Below are 26,768 nucleotides of genomic sequence, written 5' to 3'. Positions count from 1 at the left end.
AAAACAATGGAAAAAGTGTAATTTAATACTCTCAAAAACGGAAAGACATTTCACATTTTTCTGAAAAGGTTTGTGATACTTTGATGTGTGAAGCAATGAAGATAGATTATCCTTCCAGATTCCCGTACCATTTATCCAGTTTATAAAGCTGCTACACATTGATGTTGGACACACAGAAGCAAACAGCATATTAGCTCTGGGGCTCTGACTTCATCTTGAAGAAGAATTTTAGAAGCGGAAATCTACGAATCCTTTTCTGTGGTGATTGGAGCATGCGATAGAGGTATTATGGTAGACGACAAGGTTACATATGGAGCATACCGTAACAGAATTAAGGCCGAATTTATCTTTCAAAAGAGTATAAATGGTATAAAACCTTTTGGTTTTAAACTAAAAACTGTTTCACCAACATTTTATCTCTTGGTTGGCTTAGATAATTCCTTCCTCCCTCTGCTTCTCTTGGTCAGCTTTCTACTAATTCAACTTCTAAATTCTAAAACAACTTTCGATTAATTCTTCCATTTTTGATCTTCTCAGCTGGTCTCATCGTCATTTCTAATCTTCAAAAAGATCCCCCATATGATAACTTTAGTGAATTTTTCTGATGGTTGAAGGTAATTTTTCTCTTTCATAATTTTTTGAATCTCTTAAGAGTATCACTGAATGACACATATCAGCTTAATCCATGTTAGTAGTCGTCAATTTTCGACTTACAGAAACATTTTAAAAATTCCACTTGTTACCTGCCAAGTGAGACCTCGCCATAAATATTAGTAAAAAGCCTCAAATTTGCGATATATTTTCAAATAATTTGATGGGAACTAGGTAACGGTGTTATCTTAAAGATCTTCTTTTGTGAGGACTTTGATCCGGATAGAGATTAAAAGTGATAAAAGTTAATGATCAAATATCAAAGTATTTTTATGTCGACCTAATATCAAAACTAAACTTCTTTTCCCTCAACGTGTGTGTTCTGCTATTGCTAGAAACATCTCATTATTTCTTAACCTTTATAGAACTTTAATGTGACGATATTATATAGAATGACGCCCGACCATTGCAAATTAGGCTGAAAAATGTCGTTTGTGCGTGTCACGATCATTTTTATAATGTCTCTATCTACCCAAGTTGATGGCTAGAAAATAGGTGACAATCGTTGTTTTTCGTATTCTTGTAGATGTTTTCAATTTTTACGGCGGCTTTCGTCCGGCTAATTAAACGTTAGGCCGCTTTTCAACCACTAATTATTACACCCGATGTGTTAAATTTAATTACAACTATCCCTTAACACCTACCCCTTGCGGCAATCCTAATATTGGCTTGTCATTTCATTTAACTACAAAGTAGGAAATATATAATTGGGGGCCTATAAATACTTGCAGTGCGAGAGGCAATTAAAAAAAACGTGGTCAACTGCCTAGAAAACAGTTTTTAATACGATTTCTTAACCCTTTAGGTAATCTTAGCAATTATCTTAATTGAGCTTAGAATCAACTCACCTGATCATACTTCAAAGTTTATCTTGCAAAGGTTTTACGATTGCTTTAAAGACTTTTTAAGTATTTGGACAATTCTAATCTTTACCTTCCATTAACTTCACACTTAAATTAAGGTTTGCTATTGATAGTAGGAAATCTTGGTCTTTTCTTTATCACTGTTTTTGACAAGGTGATATCTTAATATGGCGCCGTATCTCACTATTGTGGGCTCTATTAATTAGGATGGTCACTTGGTTACTAAAGGTGTTGTTTTGGAAATATCTTATCTGCTAACCAGACAATTACCACCTCCAAAATCGATTTTAAGGCGTCTAGGAACGGAATCTTGATCTTATTGTTTGGCTGTGACACTTTAAACACGTCTTAATGGGTTCTAAATATGATTTTTGTGTTTTTGCGGATTTCTATCAGGTGCCTGTGTGGCAAGCCTAATTGATTTGGGCATGCTTTGCTGTTTTGAAATCTTCGAAACTGATTTATCGTTTCACTTGTTGCAATTATCGAGGTAAAACTTTAATTAAGAGCATTTTCTTTTGACCTTTTAAAACATGCACACCTGATCTTGGTATAACATGTTAACGAACTTAAATTACGAGTTCATTACAGAAAGTGCCGATTTTAAATAATAAAATGAGGTGTGAACGCACAAAATGGAAGTCCATTATTTATTTTTTAAAGACATTGCGGTAGCAGACGTATGTGTTCATGTAATATAAACTGGACATTTATCTTGAGAGCTTATTAATTTTTGAATCTTCTCAAAATTGATTTGTCCTGCATTTAAACATGTGTTCGAGTCATCTTAACATTCGCATTTCCAACTATTTCAAGGTAATTATTTCACATTTTCATATTTTTTTAATTTGTTTTTCAACAGGTGTGGGACGGAGAAATTTGAAAGGTTTGCATCTCTCCTGCTTAGGATCTGCCATTGAAGTAACCTGAAAATCGTAATATTTCGGTAGAAAGAATATGTAGATGCAGTTTGCCCTATTAGGTGACTATGAATCAAGTTTTCAGGAAGTAACTTCTCTCTTGAAGATGGCGAAAATGAAGAGTTCTGTAAGCAAATCTAAAAATCTTGCTATACTATCTAATGAAAATATATGAATTATTCTCTGCCTTTGATTGATTTGTTCAATTCTAATGTCGGAAAAGGCAATTCGGAAGTCCAATTTGGAAGACTAAATTAGTAATTAGACTTCTCATGATACAAGCAAAATACAAGAATAGAGTATAAAGTGAAATAAAAAAGAGCAGGCATTATACCTGCCGCAAAACTTCCCAGAGTTGCGTAATCCCCTTTTGATGACAAAATCGTAGAAATACCGCAAACCTAAACGCCCTACCCCGATTCCGAGACACTTATGGGCTTAATGACAGAATAACCAGGATGAATGAAAATTGCAGCCTCAATTTTGCCCACTATCTGGGACTAATTCATAGTACCTGTGGTGGTACTATAAGCACCAATTATTATAGAACTAAACCCGACCGCAACCGCAGATCTAATCATCTGCTAGAGACTGCTCATTGGATCAAAATAATAATTGTTCCTCTCACTTGCAATTTCATACATATTTTGATCCAGTATCGTCAGAATTTATACAGCTACAAAACAGCTTAATAATACAAGAAGTGTTATGGATGACCACGAGACAAGACCATTTTTTATCCTCATCATCGGAATAAAGGCCTTTGTTGAGACCAATTTTTAAAGCTTAATTCCCACACGTCTGTAATAAGGTTATGAGATATGTATATTGTATTGGCAATGACACATACAAATCACAATCTTATTATTGATAATTATATTCCCAAATGAGTCTGCATTTCTTTTGCACATTATCATCGTATTCGTTTCACAGTAGTCGGTTTAGTGCTTAACCAGGTGTAAAAGGAAGCCGAAGCGTTCGGTCCCTTTGACTTTTCCTCATACATAACCTTTAGATCTACCACTTAATTCACTATATTTATGACTCATTAGGAGGTTTTTTGGGCAAAAAGTTGCATCAAAAATTATTTCCGGCCACTTGAGCTGCAATGTAGCTACCCCTAAGTGCCCATTACTAAGGTAATTCTTGTAAATTGCCTTAATTTTAATACCTCGTGTAAAGAGGATTATATTATTATTCATGGAATCGCCGTGTAGTGATTTTTTGTTGACGAGTGGCTTAAAAGCCGCAGATAAGCATCTTGTCTGGGTAATTTGAATCGGAAAACTGAAATTAGGGATGTATCCATAAAATTTTTGATTTATCAGAGACATTTCGTTAATCTTGCTCCCTAGAGTACAAGAAGAGATGCCGACAGTGTTACAATAATACAACCCATAAATTCAGCCATTCTATGGCGCACATAGAATGGTTAAATCGGATTAAATTAACAAAGTGCAAACATATCGTTGATTAGTCTGAAAAGTCGTAAAATTTCACTGATTTTACAGCCTTTTAATCCTCCATAATATTGGACTCGTGATCTGCGTGCATGAAATCGTTTTAGATGACTGGCACGGTTGAATCCTGTTCAAAATATTCGCATAAAAGTGAAATACAATCACCTTTCGGGTACAATTGGCTTGAATTTAAAACCCTAATGTGGAATTTGTAGCCAACTGACCATAGCTAGTAATACGTCCGTTTTGTTCAGATAATGGCAAAATTTCGATTTTTTGTACGTAAGGAGACGCAAAATACGTACAAGTCTTTAGTATTAGTTCTATATATAAATAATTGTTTTCTTACGTTAACAGAGAGAGGGCAATCATTTTCCTAATGGCACCAAGGTGGTGCTGAGGTAAAGAAAGGGTTAAAATTGCTTTATGTGGAAAGGAGGCTTACTTGAGTTTCTCTGCTGTAACTCATAGGAATGCGGTTCAAGCCAGCATTTCACTATTTTTTAAGATATTTTTTACTTGATTTAACTTAAAAATCGAATTACGTAATTACAGTAGAAAATGCACGCTTGTCTCGATTTGACATTATTTCTATAGTAATATTTTCTGTGAGATCAAGATTTTTTACACAGTTTGACGAGTATTTAATACAAGTGCTTGATTGCATAGAAAAGTTAATTCCATTAACGTCATTTTCAAATTTTGTTTACACATAAAAGGATAATATATAGCGTTACTCATAAAGTCTACATCAATGGTAAGTTTTTTTACTTCTGAATTTGGATAAATTTTAACTTTGCCTTTGAATTGTGCTTCACAAATGATGAGATATGACATACAAATTGGAAAACAAATGACTATCTGTAACTATCAAATTGCAATTTTTTTCCATAAACATTCGAAATCTGCCATTATCTCTCAAAATTTTAAAAAATAACATAAGAAAAAATGTCATACCTTGTATTTTTGTGTTTCCGAGGTATTAAAATTGGTTAGCAACCTTGTAAAAGTAATTATAATATACATATCAAAGTAATTATCTGAATAAACATTCAATAGTTAAAACAAAAAACAAAAAGCAAAATAAAGAAATTACTATTTTCAAATATGGCTCGAATATTTGCCAATACTGTATATACATAATAATGGACTGTTAATAACCATGAATTAAGTTATGTTTCTGTGGGCCGTCCATCGAGTTCAAGGCAAAGTGTTGTCCCTCTAGAAAGCTCCTTCATTGAATTCTTGATGGCTTGCGGACCTGTGTTTAAAAACATTCTCGAATAACACTCTCAAGATGATCAACATCGCGAAAGGGCCTTTGTTCATAAAAGTTTTGTTTCAGAAACCCCTACAAAAAAAAGTCAAATAGGGTCAAATCTGCATGTGTATGAAATATCTATAGTGACATTGTAGATGTATGATAAATATAGGGTGCTAATTAAGAATGGACGTAAAATTAAAAAAGAATATTTGAAGACTTAAAAAATTCATGGGTTCACAACAGTTAACTTTAAAATTATTGGTCTCATTCGAGAAATTCTTATGAAACCTAAATCATGATGTTTGTAAATACGACTCTCTAGAAACCTCTGCTGTCTACGAATCGAGAATCTCTAAGCGTCATTGTCTAAAATATCTATCTTAGCAAACAAGCCTGAGGACATAAAGAGCAGTTTTTGAAGGAAGACACGTATTAATAATTAACATAGTATAGGACTAGACCAAGTGACGACATTGAAGGTGTTGACTGTATAGAGTGACCACTCGTTTAGAACGACCTTTTCAGCAACATGTAAGTTTCACTTACCCAGAACCCAGTTATTCATTACTGTTTCGACAGTTAACTTAACTGCATAAACAGGTCCTAATCTCGCTAAAACTATGTAAAATCCATCTTTCCCCAGGGTAATAAATCCGTACGCCCACACTGTAGAGCGCTCTTATTTGTTGGCACCTCCAGGGCACCTCGTCACTTGGAAGTTTATGGAGATTTTTTCAATTGACCGTTCCGCTTTAAACTTATTAAAGTTATTTATTACTTTTCGATTGACCACTTGTTATTTATCTTCTAGTTTCACGCAACTTATTATTTGCGCCAAATATCTGCCGGTCCACACGAGGTCAGAAAAACTCAAGACCCGTTCGAGAGTGTTCAATTGGTAGTTTCTGTTCGCGCCAATAAATCAGAGAACCTAACTAGACAAGGCGCCCAGTTAACGAGGGTTCTAACCCATAATTTGGCCATCTTCAAGCCGTGCGCTTTGAACCCTAAACTTTTGCACAAATTTCGGTGTTACCGCTCCCTAATAAGCTACTTCGACCGTAACTAGAGGCCCAGTGTGAATTGGAACGAATTATATCACTAGTTGGTGTTAAATAATCCGATAAAACTAAAAAGTTTGGTTGACTAATGACGAAAAGATTATACCTATCTATTTGTAATGAGCTCCTTTCGCATGGTTCAATTAGGGTGCTAATTTTGCCATGGTGTGAAAAAGGGAATGGTCGGAAGCTCTGTGACAGGTCCGAGGATACCTAAGTAGTGATACTCTTAAGTAGTTTTGGGGCTGAAAGATGCATGTGACGGGGTCTAAATCCTCTTGTAATTAAGACAATGCTGGGGGCGCAAAACCCAACAAAACAGGGGCAATAAATTACGCAGAACAAATAACGACCGATTGAAATCTGTAAAAGCTCACGAAAACCAATACTGCCCAAATAAAAACAAAGAGTGCCTTTATTTCTTAATCACGAGAGCAGCGCGTATTAATTTTTGCTTCTTCTGCAATTAATCACATATTTGAGGCTATTCCATTTCCCCCTGAGCAGCTACACAGAAAGAAAAGCTCAAGTCCTAAGTGTGATTCAAACAATGTGACGCGATGTGACTTTGCAACTTGATGGGAATTTTAAATTAATTTGATGAGTCTTTTTAACCACTTTAGAACCAGGAATAATGACGAGATACGATGTGTATCCAAAAATATTGGCTTGGAAAAGCAAAAAAAAATCTGCTATTGCCACACGAAGGGAAGATAACAATATTTGTTAGATTCTTGAATATAGGGAGTATAATGTTTTCAGATGTCGGCACTGTGATGATGGAAATGGGTATTGGAACAATTTACACGTTATTCTCGAGAAACTTGCATTAAATCATTTAGAATAAGTTCCAGAGTGCACATTTTTCAAGAAAATCGGACCACTCAATTTTAACTTGATTAATGGAAGTAATGCATTAGTAAACACTTTGGTAAGTTCTGATGATTTTCTTAGCTATAGGGTTAATTTAAATTTAAAATGTTTAGCGTTTACGCAGTGGTACCCAATCAATTGCAGTCAATGGAATAACTGCAAAGCAGATTTGCTTGCAAATTTCCATTTTGCGTAAATTTCTGCGTAAACGCAAAAAATTACAAACTTAAACTATTCTTCGCAGACAATCAATCATCCATTCAATTATGGGATTAATTATATCAGACAATGCCGCAACCATATCATAATTTGTCTGATTGCTATCATTACATTCTTCAGCGAAATAAGGGAATCCTCGAGGTAAAATCAGGGAGACTTCTTCGCCAACTTAAAAATGGAGAAAAGTACTCTTTTATTGCAGGAATTTTTTTTGTGGTCAAGTCACTTTCATTTGGTACATTGAGTTATTTTTCTTTGATTTGATCTTCTGACTGCCGAAAGAGGTCGCACGACAAGTAATCTTGAGTCTACGAGATTACACAAGAATTAAAAAAATCACTATATTTGTCGTGGTTTTGGAGTGTATGTACTGTTCTTTCAGTGTAGCTGGTAGAAAAAATCATATCAGAATCAAACGCTTAATATATAAATGAAACTTTAAGCAGATAAATCGGGTTTTGTGCGACCGGTGGCCGGCGGCAGTCGACTGGACCTGAACGAGTTATTAAAATAACGAGTAACAACAGTGATGTTTGTTTTAAACAATTGGCGGCGCCTGCAGGGTTGGAGGCGTTGGTTGGCCAAGATAATCAGTTGGTCGGTCACTAAATCATGTGGTTGGCGGGTGTGTTCATTTGCTTGTGCTCCAGTATTGCGCCGAATTTATGTCTGCTGGTCTACGGAGTGTTGGGCTCCATTAAAAAACCCAAAATCAGAAGAGGAATAAATAGAATTAGAAATGGGTCAAAAGTCGTGTTCCCTCATTATACAAGAAGATCGCATTTCAAAGTTCGGGATTCTTTTAATTGACACGCAGGATCGTTTTGTTGTTATTAAAGGCTGATGGTTATCGATAGTTGAGAAATCGTGTTCAGTGAAAAAAAGGACAACCAAATTTGTTTTTCTTCAAAATGAACTCATTATTTGCGCCTCGCAACCCTTCGGACGATAATGGATTTATATTTGTAGGTGTCAAATTGCCTATTAAGATTCCAGATAACAGTCTATAATAATTATTTCTTGGTGCCACGTTCCAATTTTCTGATTCTACACACGGTATCGTGATCTTCGGTAAAAGTTCTCTTTGGTTTATTAAACTACTTATTTGAAGTCTTTGGGTTCGTTTAGTATTCAGTTTCAACTGCCAGGAATTGATTACCTGTTTTCTGATGTGTCTTCACGCAATTAAGGTTGAAACATTGCTGGTGGTTTAGTTAAAGAAGATGGTCAGAAATAAAAACTTTTATTTCACCAAAGCGTTTATTCTCATTTAATTAAATTGAGAAGGACGCAATTTATTTCTTCAGAAGACAGACACACACAAGAAATAACGCTTGGAGGAACTGAAGAGAATACACCAATCCATAGATAACTTGTTTCTGTGTGCTTGAATGTTAGCGTATTTATTTCGGAGATACATATGCAGGCAGTTCATTTCATCAGCTGCTAGAGAGTTCATGAAATTTCCACTTAAAGTGGTTGAAATTTACAGCCCAATAACACTATCTATTTCACTGTCATGACAAAGTAACAGCTCTTAATAACATGCCTTAATTTGCACATCAACACCTCCCCCTGACACACTTTAGCTCATCCATCTGCCCTACAGAAGACATATTAAAATATCGTTCAGTGTTTAATAACACGCCTCTAGAAGCAGTTCAAAGCATAAGCGGTGCTTTACTGCATAATAAGCGCCCAGTTGTAAATCAATAAGACGGGTTCGGAACCAGTGGTACCAAATTGCTGGGAGCTGCATCCACTTTCACTGCAATGTTCCGACGCCTTTCGGTATATTTCCTTTTAAGAACTGCTGAAGAGGAGGAACTCTCTATCCTCAAAAGTTACTTCTTGGGGTTAATAACACTCGCATGTATTCATTAGCAGCTATTAGTTACGTCGTTCGTTACGGAGTCGGGTGTATTAGGAACGAAATCGTAAAAAAATAATTAGCATGATCGGCTTTCTTCATGTTAAGGTGCCAACTGCACGGGTTAATTTCTTTTGGAAATTTAAAAAGCTATATTTACCTTTGGGTATCGGGAATAAATAACGCTTACCAGACTACAATGTCATCTTCTCTGCAAAGGACCCTATAACGAAGCCAATTACTCTGTCAGTCTATATTCAGTTCTTAATAAAGCAGTCAAAAAATTGGACCCCCAGTATGCTAAAAATGATTTAAAGCCCCTTTGCATCATTAGCAGAGACCGCTAAGTATACAAGGCCTATTGTTCATGCAGTATCAAAGACAGGAGGTTTTTTTAAAATTATAAAACTTTGTCGATGGGTGGTGGAGCACCCCTACAGACTTTCTGTGTGAGAGTGATGAGCTACAGTTTTTATTGCCCAGTGAACTAGTTAAATTATGGACCGAAAATTGGAACACCGGGTGTTAAGAAGTTGATCTATTAAGCATATACCTGAAAAGTTTAAAGGGGTTAAGTTTCGACTCAGCTTTTTCGGGGAAGGACGTAAACGCAACCACAAAAAGTACTCGAGGAATATTTTCCGGCTGATTTGTTGGGCGAGTGCCCATGTGCCTAAGTATTATGTAAACCCTCTAGACCGTGAACGTTTCCAAATGATTATTCCAACCCTTACGCAAAACGTGCCAATAGTGGTATGGTCCAAAAGGCACCCCTTTGAAACCTTATATCCGCACCCTTATTTGCTGCATTATACATGTTTGCCGATGTTTTTGAATTAAATTAGGTAAAGAGCTCTGTTCATGGTCAAGTAGTTGCCTGCGCGTTTAATGGAACTTTACCTGAAAATTGCCTTTGAAGAAATCCGATTAGTTGTGAAACAAAGTTATAAGTTTTGGTACCAGCAGCAGATTTATTTTCAAGAATTACAGAATGATATTGTAAAGTCTGAGACTAGTTTCCTAGATAACTAGACTGTTATTTGCTCAAAGGACCTTCGAAAGTAGAGCATTTTAGAAAGGTTTAATTGAAGGGCAAATATTTGATCCCAAAACTACAGGAGAGGTAGGAAATAAGGCGCGTATCAAATGTCGCTTTCAGAGATTTCACGAGGGTGGAAGTGCCGTTGTGAATATCCGGAATATACCACAAACATCCTTATCTTCCCCTTCATATGAGTGTATGAAAAAATACAGATTATAATTATAATGGTATAATAAGAGTTTCCTCCCCTGACCTAAAAACTGATGAAATGTGTATTAAAAGTTGAGAATTCAAGGCAATTTTTAAATTCGTGTTGATAATTGCTGTTGAGAATGGACATTCCCTGGTTTCTCACGTATACTATTCACAGCCCCAAGTTTCGTATTATTTTAGGTTTAGGGGTTATTTTGCTGATGTTTCGATAATGTGTACATACGTTTCCTGCATCATTAAGTATTTCCTATTTTGCTGAGGTCATATTGTTTGTATTCAGTAAAAACCAACGAAGTTATTTTGTTGAATATTATGTATAAAAATTAGCCTAAATGGGGAAATTTTGATTTTTTATACACCTCTTTTGTCGCATTATCATGAATTGATGTGTTGTAATCTCCCATTCAACCTTTCCTGCACCACATAATTTAGGTTTTGATTGCTATTGAAATTTTCTTCCAATTTTAGACGATGGTGATTCACGATAAGATTAATATCCTTCATTATTCTTGACTCTACCATCTTTAAAATTAATGGTAGTGTCAATAATTATAGTTAAAGGATTTCTGGTATATTATGTCCTTTGTTTTCGGCTATAAGTGATTTCTTGCACAGTCGATTACTCAAATGAATTTATTAAGCATGTAAGCGAAGTTCTTACATTTGTCTTTCCGTGGGAAAATAGAGTGATTAGTGAAATAATTTAAAACTACACCTGAATATGCTAAATGGGATAAATCTACAGAAGGGAAGGACATCAAATAAATTTGTTAAAATTGTTTTTATTTTTGCATTTCTCGCCATAACATATTTATATACAGGGGCAGCAAGGTAGCAATGAAGACAAGTAGTGAATTAACGTTCAAAAATATACAGGGTGATTCATTAACAATGGGACAACCGAAAGCTGGAGATACTACACGTGAAATGGTGGCGATTGGAGCAAATATGCCTCATCCGAAAGTTGATAGTTTCGGATATACAGGGTATTGAAAGTTAAAATTCTAATTTACTTTTTTGCCGTTATTCGAAAAATATCTAGGTTAGATACTTGAAAATTTGTAAAATTATGTTTTTTTTAGGCCACGAATGAGATACGTTCTGCAATTTCCATCTTGTTTATAGAGGGTGCCTCTTACAGTCCATTTTATAGAATTTACAGTTAATAACTTTTTATCCTGCACCTCTAATATGAAATTTGATTCAAAATCTGAAAGAGCGATCATTTCTCCATGAATTATGTATTCTTGCTTTGTTTCGATATCTCGATTCGTTTTCGAAAAAAACCTATTTAACGAACACTACGTTTAAATTTAATAATATGAGAAATTAAAAGCGAAACAAACCAAGGGTACTTTCATTTCCTAGAATATACAATTTGTCGCCTAAAAAGACATAACTTTAAAAGTTTTTAAGTGTCTAACCTAGATATTTTTAGAATAATGGAAAAAATTAATTAAAATCTTAAATTTCAACACCCTATATAACATATCCAAAATGATCAATTTTTAGATAAGACACATTTTCTTCAACCGTTACCATTTGACTTACAGCATCTCCAGTTTTCGGTTGTCCCATTGTTGATGAATCACTCTGTATTCAATTAGAAATAATGATGGTTAGAAGATATCTAAATTTAAAATATGGAACATAAGTGTCCCCAATTTGAAAGCTGTTCTGGAGTTCAAATGACACCGAACCTCTATAAACCTTGTGACCCAGTTGAATGCATAAGCATCATAAATGAAGTAGATTGCAATATCGATACGTCAGATGATTTAATATGGCTAGAAAAATTCAATCCATCATGAATGCCTTCTTTTAACTCAAGAGAAATATTAGGTCAAAGCTAAATCTCAAGTAGGTCAAACAACGGCTTGTGTCATATGGCGAATTGTAATTTGATGCCACCCTATTGAATTAAAATATTCGGTATCTCTCAAACAGACACCCAGACAAAAGAGTGCAGACGCGTGCTTGGCGCACTTTTATTAGAAACTTACGGGTTCCCCGTATACGCCAAACAACAGGTGGTGCGAGAAAACGCAATACTTTAATGGCACCCGTACCAATTGAATGAAATATGGGTTAGAGCAGATGGTTCCTTTTTTTCGCTGAAATGGGGCATTATTACGTATGCTATAATTATTATTGAACATGACGACAAAGAATGGCTATTTATTAATCTAAGTAACACAAGATCCGATCTTGCCTAATTCTTCAATTCAGGCTCGTTCCACGGTTGCACCTCGCCAGATCCGAAAATGTCGAACACAATAGCCGTCAAGACGTTGAATGCTGCAGTTATGAAGAAAATGATCCTCCATTGGGATGGATCAGTCTTGAAGAATATAAGTGAAATATCAAATATAAAATATTTGGTGAATATTTGATCGTTACCTCGTTCGTGACGAAAAATTGCACGACAAGAGGAGCAACAACTCCAGTGATCTGTGAGAACCCATTACAAAGCCCCATGATGGTACCTGCATAGTTGGGAGAGAGATCAATGTGGTTTACGCTGAAACCGGAATAGTGGAAACCATTCGTCCCTACTGCTGTTATCAGAAGCACCACGGCTTGAGTTGCTTGGTCAGCTCTCGTGTATCCTAAGAAGGCTAAGGCTACTGCTGGGAGAAATAGACCTGAAATTGAAGAGTGAAGGGTTGAAGGTACAACAAAATTATAACACTTACCTAAAGAATTGAAAACTTTCCTAGACATTGTCCTAGTGAGAAATCGCCTGTTGATTATGAAGTCAGACGCAAAGCCCACGCATAAGCTTAAAATCCATAGAGTTAGATACGGAAGAGATGACAGAATACTGTTCTGGAAATTACAAAAATTTAATATCTAATGGAAAAAAATGGTGGTAGAGGCTTACTTCCTTTATATTAAAATTCATCACATAGTTCATATACGAAGGTATCTGAGTCAACAGAGTCCAAAAACAGTAGTTATTGCCAGTCTGGGTGATAAACAAAGCCCATACGGGCCCTGAAGAAAAAATTGCCTTCCATGGGATTGGATACTTCTGCAAAAAAATGCCATGTTTACCAATTTTCGCACGGAAAAGATAGACAGTAAATTTCTCGTCAATTTTAAGATTTCTTATCTCTTCTATCTCTAAAATGACTTTAATAAACTAAAAAGATTCTAAAATATTATTTCTCCGAAAGTCAAGATTTAATATTGATCTTTTTTATATGCAATTTATTTAAGGATATACAAGGTAAAATAAGAAGTAGGTACCGTAAAACTAGCATTTAGTGTTTTTCGTTTTAGGTGCTAAAATTAAAACTTTTAAAAGCTTTTTAGTGCATAAAATTTTGCTAAATACCCTCAAAGATACGAGTTTTAACAATTGACGAAATATTTAGCTGTTACTGTTATTTCTGTGAGCAAGTTATATCATGTGATCACTGCTCACCGCCTTCTTATTAGTATGCCCTAAACTTTTCTTAATATATAATCTTTCAGCCATAGATATAGAAGGATGTAGGGCTGGATTATCATATCCCAGACATATCATGGCTATGCACCAACAGATACCCAAGACCCCATACAGGTAGAATGCCATTGGCCATCCGTACCAACTAGCGGAAATCATTCCTGTTATGAATATTGCTAGGATTGTTCCACCAGGCCCAGCTAAGTAACATTATGGTATACTAGTTTTATAGATATTCCAAATTGAACATACAAGCATAAACTATAGTCCCTAGAATCGAACGTTCCTCTGAAGGAACCCATTGACTCAGCAAATGAGTAAGTGTAGGAAAAATGAAGCCTTGACAGAAACCTTGAATGGCCCTACTTAGTATCACTCCCTTGGATCCGAAATGGGCAGCAGTAAAAGGGATGAAGAAAGCTGAAATTAGTCGTAGAAACAAATGTCAAAGTCTTTTGGCTAATAAATGAACTTGCCTAGAATTGAGTTTATAGCGAAAGTGACCACAAGGAACCACTTGGCGCTAAATCTGGTAGCTGCCCATCCGGCGAAGACTTGAGGAATTATGTAGCCCCAGAAGAAGGCAGATAGAATCACGTTCTTATCAGTCCATTCTGGGTAAGTCTAGAAGATGTTTTAAGCCACAGAAATAATGGGAGTTTAAGCACTTACAGGTATGTCTGTATTGTTATTGGTTTTAGGATCCGTCATGGCAATGATACCCACAGAGAGCACAACTCTAACGCCAAACCCGATGAAGCACACTAGGAAGTAGAGGAGAATTTGGACGTGGCGGATGCCTATTATTGGAGCTGCAATGTGTGTATGTATATATTGTGGCAATTATTATACAGGATGAGGGTTTTTAATGTTCGTGAAGATATTTTAGAAACATTCAGAGGTTGCAGAAAATTGCAGCCTGAGAAGTCTAATTTAAGGATTTTTTTTTTTTTTTTGTAAATGTATATGTATAAATCGCTACCAGTAACATAGGGCCCCATTTGAAAACAAAAACTTTGTATTCGACATTTTTTTAAAACCTGAAAGATATCCAGATAAGCGGACGCAGCATCTTACGTCGGACACTACGTGGGAAGTCGGAAAGATACTGCGAATATCCAATAAAGTATTATTATTTAAAGGGGTTTTCTTACCGTTTTCTGAACATTCTTCTTCAAAATACTGCTTTTCACCTTTTTGCTTTATCTCATTGCTCACAGACTCAAACAACTCCTGGCCCTCAAGCTTGCACTTTTCCTGCTCCGTCATTGATTTCTATGATGATCCAAATGAGATGAATTTGTTCTACTATCTTACGCTCATTTGTGTGCAAAAGTATACGTATATATAATTCCTGGATTTTTGGTTGAGAAAGAGGTACAGACGTAAATATGATGGCTTGAGAAAACGGGAAAATCTTCTTTAAATACAAGACAATAGCATAGAAAGCGTCTATAGTTTCCCTCGCTTTTTCTGACACAATTACCGGTTTTAGTTACTTAAGTAATTTTGAGAATGTCATATCTACGGTAAACAATTTACTCTTTCACATGGGATTTGATATGTTTGATATTAATTTTACGTAACATATATGTATATTGTTTTTTTTAATGTTGATACATTTTGGATTTTTGTATATGAATGTAATATGTACAGGGTGGCCGTCTATCATTAATCATACATTATACTTAAAAGAGCAATCACTGCTAAGAGCACCAAGGTACCCGACAGCATAAATTCGAGATTCAAACATCGAGTACAATCTTCATTGTCCCTAGGCGGTACCTTTGACTAGTCACGCAAATAACACGGTCAACCCTTCATCTATCCGTTCTAACCCTTTTCAATAATCCATACTTTTTTCGCCTAAATATCGTGAGGAATCTAGAGAAGCGTAAGAAATTCTTTCATGCTCATTTTTCATTCATATGTATGCTAGATATGCCTTGATGGAATATGGCACTGTGAGATGTCTCTTGAGTGATAGTGTCACTTCGAACGATAAAGGGCCATTGTCGGATTTACGACAGAAAACCCTTTTTCCGGTGGATTGTAATCTTGATACCAAGGATGATTTTATACCTCAAAAGGTCTATTTTGAAGTTTCGGGATTAAAGTAACTTCTAAAATTTCAAATAGAGTGTGTAAAATTAAAATTCAGGCTTATTAATAACCTGTCTCTAATCAGATAATGAAATCCATCCTTCCTGTTCTTCACGCTACTGAATGATTTCAGCCTTAAAAGGTTCGTTTCCACCTCACATCTCTTGTGAGGGCAAATTATAATAACACGTTAATATTAAAAATCCAACTTTTGTATACTATATTTTTGAGTTTCAGACTGCACTTCAATTTCAAGGCTGCACTTCCTCAAACCAAGGGAGGTAAACACTACAATGGCACATATCATAATATATGAAGTTATTGAGAAGGTAATCTTCAATTGGTGAGAATTTTGGAATAGAGAATGAAATCTGTAATATTTTGTATAATCTGAAAATGTTGGGGAAAAGCGTTTAGAAAAGCAACAATTTAACACCCTGTAATTTTTACAGTGCATCGTGTTTTTAAGGAGATTGAGACTCGCACTTTGTACATCCGGTACTTTATGAAATGGACTGTGTCAAGTCTCTATAGGTACTAAATATTTTACACTGACCTTCCTACTACCCAATTTGACATCACAAGGCCTTAGTATAATAATTTAAGATAATATGTAGGCGTATTAATATTCATGGTTTTGTATTTTGCAGCCTGTGTTACGGAGCCAATAATGGTTAATAATCATTATAGAATCGAAAAGCTGGTTTTTTCACTATTTAGCTTATCCAAATTAGGGCTTAGAATGAGAAAGTAAAAAAAATGCCGACATATTAATCACTTTAACATCGTACCTCTTACGGATTCCAACAGCAGAAAATGACATGAAAAACTGAACCATACATCATGAAAATTTATTCTTGTATCCCCGCCCCTCACCTTCCTCAAGGCATATAAAGGAAATATTCAAGGCCATGTATATTAAAATGTAAGATAATGTGCCCTACTAAAGCCACAGTGAGGTCAAGATAATACACTCGAATTAGTTCACTCTTGTAGTAATCTATGTAGTATTGTCTTCGTCGGATTACAATCTCGCCATTACATCTCTGCTCGATATCGCAACATAGCCAATAACTCACTGCTAATATAATACACATAATAATGAAGCAAACGGATAAATGTTAACAACATTTAAAAGGCGTTTTCGTATACATTTATTTTACGAAAAATGTCCTCAAAACCTAACAACCATAAACCTTCGCCATAGTCTGCAAAGGGTTGTGGGAGGATCTAATTCCGGAAAAAGGCTGAGAGAATGGTACCTACTTAAAATTTAGAGTTAAATTATGAATGTGGAGTGACATTGTAGATTTCTATGTGCTGGAATATTAGATTTACAACCAGCATGTAGGTATTGATTGTTATAATAGGCACAGTGAGGGTTACCCTAAAGCTAAAGATTGGGGCCATCACTATGAAGAGAAGGACAACTTGGCAATAACGAACTCCCACCAAAGGTGTTTGGATATTTTCGGCAACTTTAACGGAGCCATAGAGCATATTCTGTCTGTCCACCATATTGACCATCATATTATCTCAAATTCATCTGCTTGGTGCGAGAACCAAGACCTAAACAGCTTTAATGTAAAAATGTATTGTTATAATAGAAACTCTTATCTTGAACCAACTTTGTTGAATTAATAGAAGCGTAATGAGGATTTAAAGTGAAGATGATGAAAAGTGAAGCAATAACATTTCGAATATACAAGTAACTAACATATACACATACATAGTCCTGGTTCGTTACATGAGCCATAGCAGATGAGGCAATCGATGAAGTTTTATTAATATTATAAATTGCATATAAAGTATTTACATTATCAAAACTTCAATTATCACAGATTTTTATAAACGCTCTCCCTAAAGCCCAAACCTCTATTCTTTGCCCTCTTCTTTAGGGTCATCTTCGTTCCAAGACTGCACTTCTGCAGACCCATATACATTGAAAATCATCCCTGTTACTATTTGTACTCCCGCTGCCAAGAAGAATATTACCCTCCATTGAACGGGATCTCGCTACAATTTCCATACATCATAAGTTCCACATAATTAACTATCAATTATCTGACCTCATCCTTTACAAGCAACTGCACAGTCAATGGCGCGAAACCTGAAAAGATATTTGATATCCCATTGCAAAGACCCATCAAAGTTCCAGCATGGTTGGGAGACAAATCCATATGGTTCAAAGGCCATCCGAAGTTGCAAAATGCACTTAAACCGATTGCAGCAATCAAAAGCCAAATTGCTTTGGTTGATTCGTCAGGTTTCACATAGCCCATCATGAATAAGGCTGCGGAGGTGGTTACAATGCCTGGAAGAAATGTGATGAAATTGAATTGGTTGTCTGATAATATATAATATTACCAATGGAGCTGAAGAGCTTTCTTGAAGTCGTTTGACTTATATACTTTTTGTTGATGATGAAATCTGACAGAAAACTTAGAGGAAATGATAAGATGAACAGTACGATGTAAGGAAGAGAAGATAAAAGGCTGTTCTGAAAGAAAAATCAACTTCGAGGTTTTGCATTTAACGAAGAAATTCACTCTCACATCCTTGATATTGAAGTTTAGCACAAATTTCATGTACGTAGGGATCTGTGCAAGTAGAATCCAGAAAGTGTAGACAAATCCACATTGGGTTATAAGCAAGGCCCATAGAGGCGTGGATGTCAATATGCACTTCCATGGCACTTTATGAAACTATATTCTCTAATTAAAAAAGCAAATTTTTAATCCTACATCAATAACTCACAGCCTTCTCATTGGTGTGCCCCAAACTTCTTTCAATGTATTGTTTCTCTGCCTCACTTATCGTAGGGTCCACAGCTGGACTATTGTACCCAATAATAGCAAATAGGATACTTACTAGAATTCCCAGAGACCCATACATGTAGAAGATCATGGGCCATCCATGGGATGAACTAGCTATCGCACCTGATACCAACATTGCAAGCAACGTACCAAATGGGACAGCTAAGAATTTATCTCATTCAAACCCATTAAGCGTGAGTAAAATCGTATAAGACACACCTCCATAAGTAAAACCTGTCATTCTAGCTCTCTCTTCATGAGGAACCCATTGACTGAGCAAATGAGTTGTGCTAGGAAATAAAAACCCTTGGCAGAAACCTTGAATAGCTCTCCCTAACATAACTCCAGTTTCTCCCAAATGAGCCGCTATATGTGGAGTGCAAAAGCCTACAATGGATTGAAGACTCATGGTACCTACTAGGAACCATTTAGCTCCGAATCGGTTAGCTGCGTAACCTGCGAAGACTTGCGGCCAAACGTAGCCCCAAAAGAAAGCGGAGAGGATAGTGCCTTTTTGAGTCCAGTAGGGGTAAGTCTGGAGAAATAAATTTGGAGCGTTTAAGGAAGATTATTGACTATAGGCTACTTACTGGTATGTCAGAATTTTCGTTGGCAGTTGGATCAGTCATGGCTACAATAGCCACGGAGAGATTTACTCGAAAACCGTAAGCTATAAAAATTATCAGGAATAACATCAGGCATTGTAGGTGGCGCTTTCCAATTTTAGGTACTAAAATTGAGGTGACTTTTGAGTTGAAATTGAGAAAAAAAAGAGAACAAGTTACCATGTTCTGTAGGGCTCCCGCCTACTGAAGTATAGAGAATATCTTTCTTAAGACTCTCAGATTGGACCATGTTGGCGCTAGCCTAGTTAATGTTGAAAAAATCAAAATGTCCAACGTTTACTTCTTTTATAAGTTTTGATATCATCCATGTTATTATTTCTCTAACGTTTGCATGCTTCTTGCATTCTCATGTAGACTAGGAGCACATATTTGGAATAATATGTTCAATAGTCTTGTTTCGAGTACTTTATAGTTAAATGTATCAATAGTTTGATACTGATTTAGCACATACCACAAAAAGTGCAAAATTATTTCAAATATTAATAGATTCTTTTACATTACATTGAAATTATCTCCTTGACTACACTGAAATCCATGTGCAGAGTAATAAATTAAATATTATCTTAATATGAACAATACTAAGCGTGTAGATTGTGGGTGAGTCAAGCAACAATGTTGACTTAGGAAAGAGTACTGTTGGTCCATTAAAACAAATTTTCCTACTGGTAGAAAAATGGAAATTGCTATTATTGTGTGTTGCTTTTATGGCGATTTCCAACACTTATTTTTGTCTTAATTTTTGGTCTGAATTGAAAATATTTTAAGCGCAGCGGCATTATTTTTAAACTCAAGCTTTAAAAACATTGTTTTATTATTTTTAAAATTTTGACAATGAATTGCGATACTTCTATAAGAGATGATTATGATGTTGGAGATTTAATTGGTCCTACCTTCCAACTCTATTCTCTCACTCAAGAAGCAGTAGAAAAAAATATTTATTTTAGTGCAGAGAATTATTGAGAAAGACAACATTTTTTTCTTTTGTTCATTTACACTCCAATCAATGCTATTGTAGTGGGTTTTTCTATGAAGAATTGATTAATAGGAAACAGGGAAACGAGTTGTAATAACTATTTCCTGACTACCCCCTCAAAACTTTTTCTTTATTCTAGCAACATATTTGTAGCAAAATTTAATCAATTTTTATATGTTTTTGTCAAGAGGGCCATAATTGCCATTTCTTCAGATTTCAGGATTATTATGTACCTGCAGCTGTCCAATTTAAAGAGCTTCATATATGGCCAGGAAGAATTTTATAATGAATTACCTTGGCTCAAAATATTTTTTTCACAGTTCTTGCATATTGTAGGAGTATTTTTCGAAATGCACTTATTCACTTCTTCGCTTTCGACTTAATATCAAAATGTTCCTGATTTTTGAGTTTTAAAGCTTTAAGTATTGCTAATATTATGTTTAGGAATATTTTCTTGTAGAAATTGCTAGTCGGATCTCATTTTCAAATTTAGGAAATATTTTTCATTTTTTTTTGGAAATTCCTAAATTATTATACAGCAATATTACTACTACATTAAGTGCATTTAACTACTACTGGAGTAATATTACTCACTGAAAATTTATAGATATTTATGAAATATAGTAAAACCAATTTATAAGGGTTAGTTAATTTTTCATCATATTTATTTCATTTTTCATTTGGTACATATTTTATGAGTAAAAAATTGGCATAAATCCTTCGTGCTCAGAATACAGAATCCCAAGCTTCTTGCAAACAAACTTAAAAAACATATCGGATCTCCGTCCTTTACTGCTCTTATCTTTTTTTGCAGTTTTTGGCATCTGGAATACTCTAAAAGTATTTGAAAGGCCTGTAATGTAATAATGTATTATAGTAGTACTAATACATACCAAAAACCTTTAATGGGACAATAAGTACTTTGAGCTTCCAGCTTAGTTAAGGGAGAATAATATAAATAAAACAAGGCACGTATTTTTATCAGTTACTACAACGGTTAGTTTCAAATGTTACATATATTTCATGTCTAATATCACAGTTTATATCTAAATTAAATAGTATAATTCATTGTTTATTAAATACTTAATTAAATAATGTAAAGTTCAAATCCAATTAGCACCTTTGAAGGACATGATATGCAGTTCTTGGGTAAAATCTGTTAACTTTTGGTAAGGAAGATATTTTCCAGACAAGCAAAATCATTCATTTACATTTCCCACCTCAAATATCTTGCTTATCTTTATTTTCATTCTCATTCCATGACTGCACTTCCCCAGACCCAAATAAGTCATAAAAAGATGCTGTTACGATGTTTATTCCTGCAGTAAGGAGGAATATAGTGCGCCATTGCAGAGGATTTGTCTAAAATTAAGAAAAAAATAGCTATCTTCTAAAAATAATATTCTTGCAAGCATACCTCATTAGTGACAACAAATTGCACAACAATAGGGGCAAGGGCTCCAGTTTTCTGAGACAACCCGTTACATAAACCCATCAAGGTTCCCGCGTGATTTGGAGAGAGATCCATGTGGTTCACTGTCCATCCTGCAAAGGCAGCGGCATTGAATCCTACTGCTATTACCAGGAGAATTACTGCTTGGTTAGTTTGGTCAGGTCTAGTGAAACCCAGCAGTATCAACGCTATGGCCGGGACAAACAGTCCTAAAATGATACTTTAATCATTATCTGCTAGGATTAAGAAACTTTATAAACCTATTGTATTGAACATTTTTCTACCCATAGTTCTGCTTAGGATTCCGTTGTTTATAATTCCATCAGAAGTGAAACCTACGACGAAACTGAGTAGCCATAGTGTAAGGGAGGGCAGGGATGAAAGAAGACTGTTCTGTAGGGATAAAGAGAATAATGTCGATTTTGTTAAAATCAGCTATAACCTCTTTGGATTCTGTCTTTGGATTCTTACGTCTTTTATGTTGAAATGCATGACGTAGTTCATATAGCTGGAAATTTGTGTCAACATTGTCCAGAAGCAATAGTTGTTGCCAGTTTGAGTGACGAAGAGAGCCCAAACACGTAAGGAGGTGAAGATGGATTTCCATGGCATTGGATGTCTCTAATATAGTTAGGAATTAGGTTAATTTCAGTTAAATACTAAGGATTACGTACAGCCTTTTCATCTATATGTCCCAAACTTTTCTCAATGTACAACTTCTCACTTTTACTGATAGAAGGATGGAGAGCAGGAATATCATACCCTAAAATTACAAAAGTTAGAACCCATAAGAACCCAAGGGTCCCCGTAAAGTAGAAAATCATGGGCCAACCATAAGAGCTCGCAGATATTAACCCTGATATGTACATCGTGACTACAGTTCCGCAGGGGCCAGCTACAAAATAATTTCTTGATAAGTCGTTACTATTCTATGATTTTTAGAATATACCTGCGTAAACTATGGTCCCTAATCTAGATCTTTCCTCAGTCGGTGCTCATTGACTGAGCAAATGGGTCAGAGAAGGGTAAATGAAACCTTGACAAAACCCTTGGATTGCCCTACTCAACATCATCCCTTTAGATCCAAAATAAGCTGCAGTGTACGGCGTTAATGTTCCTGCTAAGATTGTGCTGACTTTTCGTATAGTTGAATTTGGTGTTGAGGCTTACCTAGTAGGGATTGCAAGCTAAAGGTGACCACCAAGAACCATTTGGCTCCAAATTTGCTTGCAGCCCAACCAGCAAAAATTTGAGGAATTACGTAGCCCCAAAAAAAAGCTGAGAGTATCATGTTTTTGTTAGTCCATTCAGGATATGTCTAAAATGTTTTATTAAAGACTGATTCAAGTTAAATTAAGGTGACTTTCTGACTGGAATAGATGGGTTGCTGCTAATGGTAGGGTCCATCATAGCCACAATTCCCACAGACAAGCTGATACGGAAACAAAAGCCTATAAAGCATAACAAGAAGTAAATTCCTACTTGAAGATGTCGAATTCCAAGCTTTGGAGCTAACATTTTGAAATTATGATTAGAACTTTCAATACAATAAATGAAAAGTTTACCTGGAACCAAATTCTCCTCATATTCTTCTTTCTTCTCATTATCTGATTTAACTGCAGAATAAAAGTAATTGGGATTTGTGTTGTTTTTGACTTCCATGTTACAAGATTGATATGTAGTATCTGTACTCGAGAAAGTCTACTGCATCTATAGTATCGGCTCTATGAGGCTGAATTAGCTATTGTAATAGTAGAGAATGTAACAGATATTTGTTTAGTCAATAAAGGAAAATGCGATAATTCACACAGTTAATTCATGTAAAAATTTCTAAGTTGATAGCACTGTCGGTATAAATATTCTGATATATGCTAAATTGTGTTGAGTACTCACCTGGAGATGATGAAATCTAAATAGTTGAGAGCAACTAAATATTTAACTGCTCTGGATGTGGATTTTTTTGTACTTCTTACATTTCAATTTATTGTATATAAATTATAGTCCTGGAATGTTGAATTTTTGATGAGATTTTCACGATCTTTTGGTCAATTAAATTGGTTTATTTGCACTCTGTGAACCTCGCTCTCGTGGTTTTGTTCATTTTATATTATATATATCATTTCATATTTCATTTTAATTAGAGCAGATAATTCACAGTTTTATATTTTCTCTGGTAACTTTCCTCCAATAGATGGAAGCGGGCTAAGTACACTGGAAGGCGAGATTGGACAGTTTAAAACATTTTTGGAGAGAGTTTTCAAAGAAGTATTAAAATTTTTTGTGTAGGTATTTATTTTTTATAAAATTTTGAATTTTCATTCCATCGGAATTATAAACATTTTATTTGTTATTTCCTATAAGTTATTAAAATTTCAAAAAGATTTGCACATCGCGAACTTTCGAACATTGAAAACCTGAAGGTTCCGTTATCTCTCCAAAAGTTTTTCAAGTTTAGTGTTGCTGAGATTTTTCTAACGTCAGAATTACAAAAGATTTTTCGTCTATTTCCGAGAGATTTTTGGGAAATTGGCATCTTGAAATGTTCAATAGATTGTTATTAGCGCAAGGCGCTCTATGCGAGATATCTTTAAAAAAGATATTTTACCTGTTCTGTGAGGAATCATAGGCGTAGGGAGAGAGGTTTTTTACATAAATGCAAAATACCTATTAGATATCCTAATGTATTATATATTAAATTCAGAAGTGTATCACCTATTAAGGGGCGTTTGAAAGGTTGCTCCCCATGGGAAATTCCAGCTTAATTTCTCATGGTGTGACCCACCCGAAATATGAAATATCCCTTCAGTTTCGTTCCAATCGTAGACATCAGCATGGTTCACCCTGAATTTCTAATTTAAGCCTAACAAAGCCATTACTTAATCAGTCTGAGCACACAAAAAAACGAACAATAGAATAATGACGATGATTTTAACTTTAACTCATACAAACTTTCATTTGTACGTTTTCACTGTTGAAAATGGGGAAAACTGGGAATGATTTACGAAACCACATTACCTACTCTACTGTGCAAAATTCCGCCATTCCAGAAAAGGAAACCGAGATACTTAAACTCAGGTAAAAATCTTTGGTCCAGACACTAATTATTATTCTCCTCTTAATGTCTATCGATTTCAGTTCCGAAATTTGGATACAGACATATCCAATGTCTTCTTTTATTCTTCATTCTCTTAATCCAGTTTGGATTGCGCGTTAGTATGTCAGTAGCCATAGTGGCCATGACTGACCCAAATGCAAGCAGCAATCCCTCAGTGCCTGTAAGAGCCGTTATTACTATAACTTCACAGTCAGCCATCAACAAAATTTATTTAAGACCTATTCAAATTGGACGCAAAAGGGCACAATACTTTCCTCCTTCTTCTGGGGTTACATCTGGCCTCAACCCATAGCAGGCATTGTAGCTACCAGATTTGGCGCAAAGTGGTTCTTGGTAGTGACAATGGGCATTCAATGCTTGATATCCGTTGGTACTCCATTAATTGCGGCACATCTAGGACAATTTGGAACGATGGGAGGAAGGGCTATTCAAGGGTTTTGCCAAGGATTTCTAATTCCTAGCATTGCTTGCTTATTAGGTCGATGGGTGCCCAGGGAGGAGAGATCTCGAATGGGAGGAATTGTTTATGGAGGTAAGTATGATTTTGGTACAAAATTTAGTTAAAGTTGAGTATTTGCAGCCATTCCTCTGGGCACTGTAGTGTCCCTCCTGGGAACTGGAGTTATATCTGCCAGTTGGTATGGTTGGCCCATGGTGTTTTACGTATATGGCTTGGCAGGGCTGTTGTTTTGCCTCATGTTGGCTTTTATGGGCTACAACAGCCCTGCTGATCATCCAAACATTGGAAGGGAGGAGAAGTTTTATATAGAGAAGAGTTTGGGATATACTGATAAGAAATCTGTGAGTAGCTTTAGGTGAAAATGATTGCAAGATGTGATAGTTTTTGTTGTTATAGTCTCGTAAAATTCCTTGGACATCAATTCTAACTTCCAAACCGTTGTGGGCTCTTGTAGCCACACAATGCGGATTCGTTTTTGGGTTCTGGGTGTTGTTGAGCCAAATTCCCACTTATATGAAATTCGTCTTAAACTTTGATATCAAGAAGGTAGAGTCCACACATTGTAGATTGTTAATAATTCATACATTTTTATTTTAGAATAGTTTGCTCTCTTCTCTTCCATATCTAGTCTATTTTTTTATGGCAATTATCCTATCATTTATCTCAGATCTTTTCATAAACAGAGGATATTTGAGCCAAAGCGTTTCAAGAAAACTTTTTAACTCAATTGGTATTTTGGAAATTCCTTAAATAATAAAAAAACAGCAACAAATGTATATTTTAGGGATGATTTTATCCGCTTTCGCACTTATTCTAATGGGTTATGTAAAACCCGACGAGCCAAGTAAATCCATTTGGTTACTTATTATAACAATAGGCCTAATGGGTGGTGTCAACTGTGGATTAAAGCTTAACCATATGGACCTTTCTCCTAATCATTCAGGAACTTTAATGGGCCTCTGTAATGGTTTTTCCAACATTCTTGGCATTGTTGCACCCTTAGCTGTACAATACATAGTGAAAGATGAGGTAAATTTTGAGTTTTAGTGCAAATTATTCATCAAAACATTTGAGTTTCAGACTGACCCAGTGCAGTGGCGTTCGGTGTTCTTTTTGGCAGCTGCAATTCAGATTATAACGGGGCTTATTTTTGTTTTTTTCGGTTCTGGAGACGTTCAGTCATGGAATATCACTAAAGATGATGGAACAAAAAATAAAACATAATTTATTTATTATGTAGTAGTAATTGAGCGTTTTTACAATTTTCCTGTTTTAGTAGAACGCCAACATTAATAAAACGTAGTTGTAATAATGTTTTAATCCTAAAGTAAAGCC

The 26,768-nt window shown here is 35.4% G+C and overlaps 4 protein-coding genes across 4 annotated transcripts; 1 reads left to right on the top strand and 3 right to left on the bottom strand.

The window, feature by feature from the left end:
* Nucleotides 1-11,261: 11,261 nt before the first annotated feature.
* LOC136414065 (putative inorganic phosphate cotransporter) lies at nt 11,262-15,308 on the bottom strand. Its single transcript, XM_066397859.1, has 9 exons — nt 15,042-15,308; nt 14,560-14,699; nt 14,364-14,511; nt 14,140-14,307; nt 13,867-14,087; nt 13,321-13,470; nt 13,133-13,265; nt 12,837-13,081; nt 11,262-12,777 (listed from the first exon to the last, which is right to left on the bottom strand). Exons 1-9 carry the CDS (start codon nt 15,154-15,156, stop codon nt 12,649-12,651), a joined length of 1,449 nt encoding a protein of 482 aa, XP_066253956.1. The 5' UTR covers nt 15,157-15,308; the 3' UTR covers nt 11,262-12,648.
* Nucleotides 15,309-17,784: 2,476 nt separating this feature from the next.
* LOC136413953 (putative inorganic phosphate cotransporter) lies at nt 17,785-19,683 on the bottom strand. The gene is made up of 8 exons (XM_066397730.1): nt 19,592-19,683; nt 19,397-19,536; nt 19,026-19,341; nt 18,748-18,968; nt 18,546-18,695; nt 18,358-18,490; nt 18,060-18,304; nt 17,785-18,006 (listed from the first exon to the last, which is right to left on the bottom strand). The coding sequence occupies exons 1-8, from the start codon at nt 19,659-19,661 to the stop codon at nt 17,866-17,868; spliced, it is 1,416 nt and encodes a 471-aa protein (XP_066253827.1). The 5' UTR covers nt 19,662-19,683; the 3' UTR covers nt 17,785-17,865.
* A 1,733-nt stretch (nt 19,684-21,416) lies between these two features.
* On the bottom strand, nt 21,417-23,520 carry LOC136413957 (putative inorganic phosphate cotransporter). The gene is given in 9 exon segments (XM_066397733.1): nt 21,417-21,767; nt 21,823-22,067; nt 22,119-22,251; nt 22,330-22,479; nt 22,533-22,753; nt 22,808-22,975; nt 23,029-23,176; nt 23,230-23,369; nt 23,424-23,520. Coding segments are annotated over 9 exon segments (1,443 nt in total). The 3' UTR covers nt 21,417-21,626.
* A 1,475-nt stretch (nt 23,521-24,995) lies between these two features.
* On the top strand, nt 24,996-26,764 carry LOC136414053 (putative inorganic phosphate cotransporter). The gene is made up of 7 exons (XM_066397848.1): nt 24,996-25,133; nt 25,190-25,505; nt 25,554-25,774; nt 25,830-25,979; nt 26,031-26,163; nt 26,218-26,462; nt 26,514-26,764. The coding sequence occupies exons 1-7, from the start codon at nt 25,074-25,076 to the stop codon at nt 26,655-26,657; spliced, it is 1,269 nt and encodes a 422-aa protein (XP_066253945.1). The 5' UTR covers nt 24,996-25,073; the 3' UTR covers nt 26,658-26,764.
* The last annotated feature ends 4 nt before the right edge of the window (nt 26,765-26,768 follow it).

The sequence above is a fragment of the Euwallacea similis genome, chromosome 16, assembly GCF_039881205.1.
Source record: "Euwallacea similis isolate ESF13 chromosome 16, ESF131.1, whole genome shotgun sequence".
NCBI classification, from domain to species: domain Eukaryota; kingdom Metazoa; phylum Arthropoda; class Insecta; order Coleoptera; family Curculionidae; genus Euwallacea; species Euwallacea similis.
This window is presented reverse-complemented; position numbering and strand designations above follow the sequence as displayed.

Excerpts from the sequence above, each read along its gene's own strand:
- LOC136414065 (XM_066397859.1), bottom strand. The coding sequence starts at position 15,156 with ATGACGGAGCAGGAAAAGTGCAAGCTTGAGGGCCAGGAGTTGTTTGAG. Across the intron at positions 14,088-14,139 it reads AGGGACTATAGTTTATGCTT|CTGGGCCTGGTGGAACAATC; the intron begins GTATGTTCAATT and ends AATGTTACTTAG. Across the intron at positions 13,082-13,132 it reads GAAAGTTTTCAATTCTTTAG|GTCTATTTCTCCCAGCAGTA; the intron begins GTAAGTGTTATA and ends CTTCAATTTCAG.
- LOC136413953 (XM_066397730.1), bottom strand. The coding sequence starts at position 19,661 with ATGGTCCAATCTGAGAGTCTTAAGAAAGATATTCTCTATACTTCAGTA. Across the intron at positions 18,491-18,545 it reads TAAACTTCAATATCAAGGAT|AACAGCCTTTTATCTTCTCT; the intron begins GTGAGAGTGAAT and ends TTTTTCTTTCAG. Across the intron at positions 18,007-18,059 it reads AGTTGCTTGTAAAGGATGAG|CGAGATCCCGTTCAATGGAG; the intron begins GTCAGATAATTG and ends TGGAAATTGTAG.
- LOC136414053 (XM_066397848.1), top strand. The coding sequence starts at position 25,074 with ATGTCAGTAGCCATAGTGGCCATGACTGACCCAAATGCAAGCAGCAAT. Across the intron at positions 25,980-26,030 it reads TAAACTTTGATATCAAGAAG|AATAGTTTGCTCTCTTCTCT; the intron begins GTAGAGTCCACA and ends TTTTTATTTTAG. Across the intron at positions 26,164-26,217 it reads AAAACTTTTTAACTCAATTG|GGATGATTTTATCCGCTTTC; the intron begins GTATTTTGGAAA and ends TGTATATTTTAG.